We start from the raw sequence: 2,391 nt of genomic DNA, 5'->3' as shown, positions 1-2,391 counted from the left end.
ATTAGCATCTTATATTTCGAAGTTAGCTTGCAATAGTTAGAAATCGAACAATGCTTCATGTCATGAAGTTGGTGGTGGTACCAGAGTGGATCCCTTAATCGCAGGAGGCTGGAGTATATCGGGATGGAAAATAATGTCCACAACAACTTGATCCACAATACCTTGAGGAGGAGGATGAGAAGGTGACTAAGTTATCACCACATGAGCGACAACAGAAACAACATTATCCTACAAACAAAATCAAATCACGAATTTGAAAAACATCATTTTGAATCGATTCCAATTGTTATTTGAAAATAGACTGACAGTTTGAATTAGATCATGCATTACCTTAAGTCGATTCATTCTAGGTTGACTTTAGACAACTTTCCATTATATGCATGAAAAACCTATTATTTTATGTATGTGATTGAGAGATTGAACGAGAAACCAAAAATTACAAAAAAAAAAAAAAACATAATACACAAAGTAAATTACTGATAGTCCACTTGCGGGCAATTTCACTCACTAGACATTTAACTTAGTCACATAGGACCATACAATCTATAGATTTACAAACATGTATTCTCTAAACTTCCTTATACTAATGCTCAATCTATCTTAAAAAGAAGGATTTAAATAAATTATAAAATGAATATGATTTGTTTGAGATCTGAAATCAACTCACATAATGTGTCACTAATTTTACTAACACAGTAAAAATTGCTTCATTGTGCTTTTTTTTTTAGGCGAAGAAAATTTTATAGAAACTATTAGTGATGAACCTTGTTTAAATAGACGAAGCAAGGTGTTATAGTAAAGTTGATAGTGTTGTGTCAGCATATTCAGAAAACTCCCCAAACTGTAGTTTGTATTTCTAATCAACAAACTCCCATCTTCTGCTATCTCTCTCGATAATCATCTCCATCTAACCCTTTTTCCTCATTCATATCATTATTCTTCATTTTTCAGTTACATTGCATGGTTTCAATCTTGTTGTGTGGCATTGTGTAGAGGTTTTAAAGAGAGAGATGGGAAGACTTTTCTTGATCGATCTTGAAGAAAACTTCTACAGCTGCAAGAATTGCGAGACACCTATAGCCCTTGTTAATCATCTCCTTTCAATGGTTGTTAATTTTCCCTTGTTTTCATTATACTTCTGGTTTTTTCAAAATCATAGCCTGCTGCTGACAATCTACCCTTGTTTTCTCTTAGAATTACGAATGCCCTTTTGGAAGGGCTTATCTTTTTGATAAAGTGTAAGATTTCTTTCACCCTCTCAATTCACTTCTTTGTTGTGTACCTTGATTCTTTCAAATAACATCTTGCTAATCCATATTATCACAGTGTCAATGTCTTGGACGGAGAGAGAGACGAGCCAATCCCAGAATCGAATTCTACTATGGTCCACCTATTCTGCGTTCAATGCCAGTACACTGTTGGATTCAAATTTGTAAGGCGGGCCGTTCTTGAGAGTCAGAGGTCCAAGATTATTCTCATAAGGTAATCAATTAACTAAGAATATGTTTAAGCATAATCGGTGGGTTTTACGTTATCTTTCTTGTCGCTCAAGTTATTAATACAGCTGACCGTAGTTTTGTTCAAAGTCCGCTACATACCATACTTATACCGTTGATTTTATATTTTATTTTGTTTTAGGTGTTTCCTTACGCCGAGTTTCGGAGGTACAACAAAGGAAAGTTTATCCTTGCAAGGTAATTAATTAATTAAGCATAGTCTGTAGGTTTTACTTTATCTTTCTTGTCGCTCAAGGTACAGAATGTAGAATATAACAGTTATTTTACATTTTGTATATTACATAGGTTGAAGATATTGGTGCCTGGTGAAGACCCGAACATGCCTGCTCTTGAAGATGTTTGATTTACTTACCATTTTGAACTGTACATACCTTCATCGTGTTGTTAAAATGTAGTACATTTAATGTAGTATCTCAGGAAATAGATACCTTACAAGTCTGCTAGTTTCCTTTTGAATTGTACTTTCTTTATGCTACCTTCATCATGTGGTTAATACTTTCCCTTTATGAGGACCTTGATTTCAAAACAAGTGTTAAAACTTGACATATATGTCTGTGTCAACAGTGGCGTGATTCTTTCTTGTTACTTTACTGTTAACAACTGCTGTTTAAGAGTTTATTTACAACTTATTTGTGCTTATCTCATATGTTGCTTTAGTTTATTTCAAGAAACATTCTGAAATAGCTTATCATCTTGTTATCAAATATCACCCGATATTGCACATATTTCCACCATAATCCACTATTACGGCCCCAAAGTATTCGATGTGAAGGGTTTTAGGCTCTCGCAATCGACTACCATCCCCGCCATGGACAACAGTGAGGCTACTAATAGCGGTGTTGCTGTAGTGCAGAGTGGTTTAAAGTGGGTGGTG

At 34.7% G+C, this 2,391-nt stretch overlaps 1 protein-coding gene across 1 annotated transcript; it reads left to right on the top strand.

Moving 5' to 3' along the window:
- The first annotated feature begins 744 nt into the window (after positions 1-744).
- Positions 745-2,017, top strand: LOC127129059 (protein yippee-like At3g08990). The gene is made up of 5 exons (XM_051058378.1): positions 745-1,106; positions 1,195-1,238; positions 1,327-1,482; positions 1,639-1,694; positions 1,803-2,017. The coding sequence occupies exons 1-5, from the start codon at positions 1,011-1,013 to the stop codon at positions 1,805-1,807; spliced, it is 357 nt and encodes a 118-aa protein (XP_050914335.1). The 5' UTR covers positions 745-1,010; the 3' UTR covers positions 1,808-2,017.
- Positions 2,018-2,391: the final 374 nt, after the last annotated feature.

Source organism: Lathyrus oleraceus, chromosome 3, assembly GCF_024323335.1.
Source record: "Lathyrus oleraceus cultivar Zhongwan6 chromosome 3, CAAS_Psat_ZW6_1.0, whole genome shotgun sequence".
NCBI classification, from domain to species: Eukaryota; Viridiplantae; Streptophyta; class Magnoliopsida; order Fabales; family Fabaceae; genus Lathyrus; species Lathyrus oleraceus.
The sequence above is the reverse complement of the archived record's forward strand: the minus strand, read 5'-3'. Positions and strand labels throughout refer to the sequence as shown.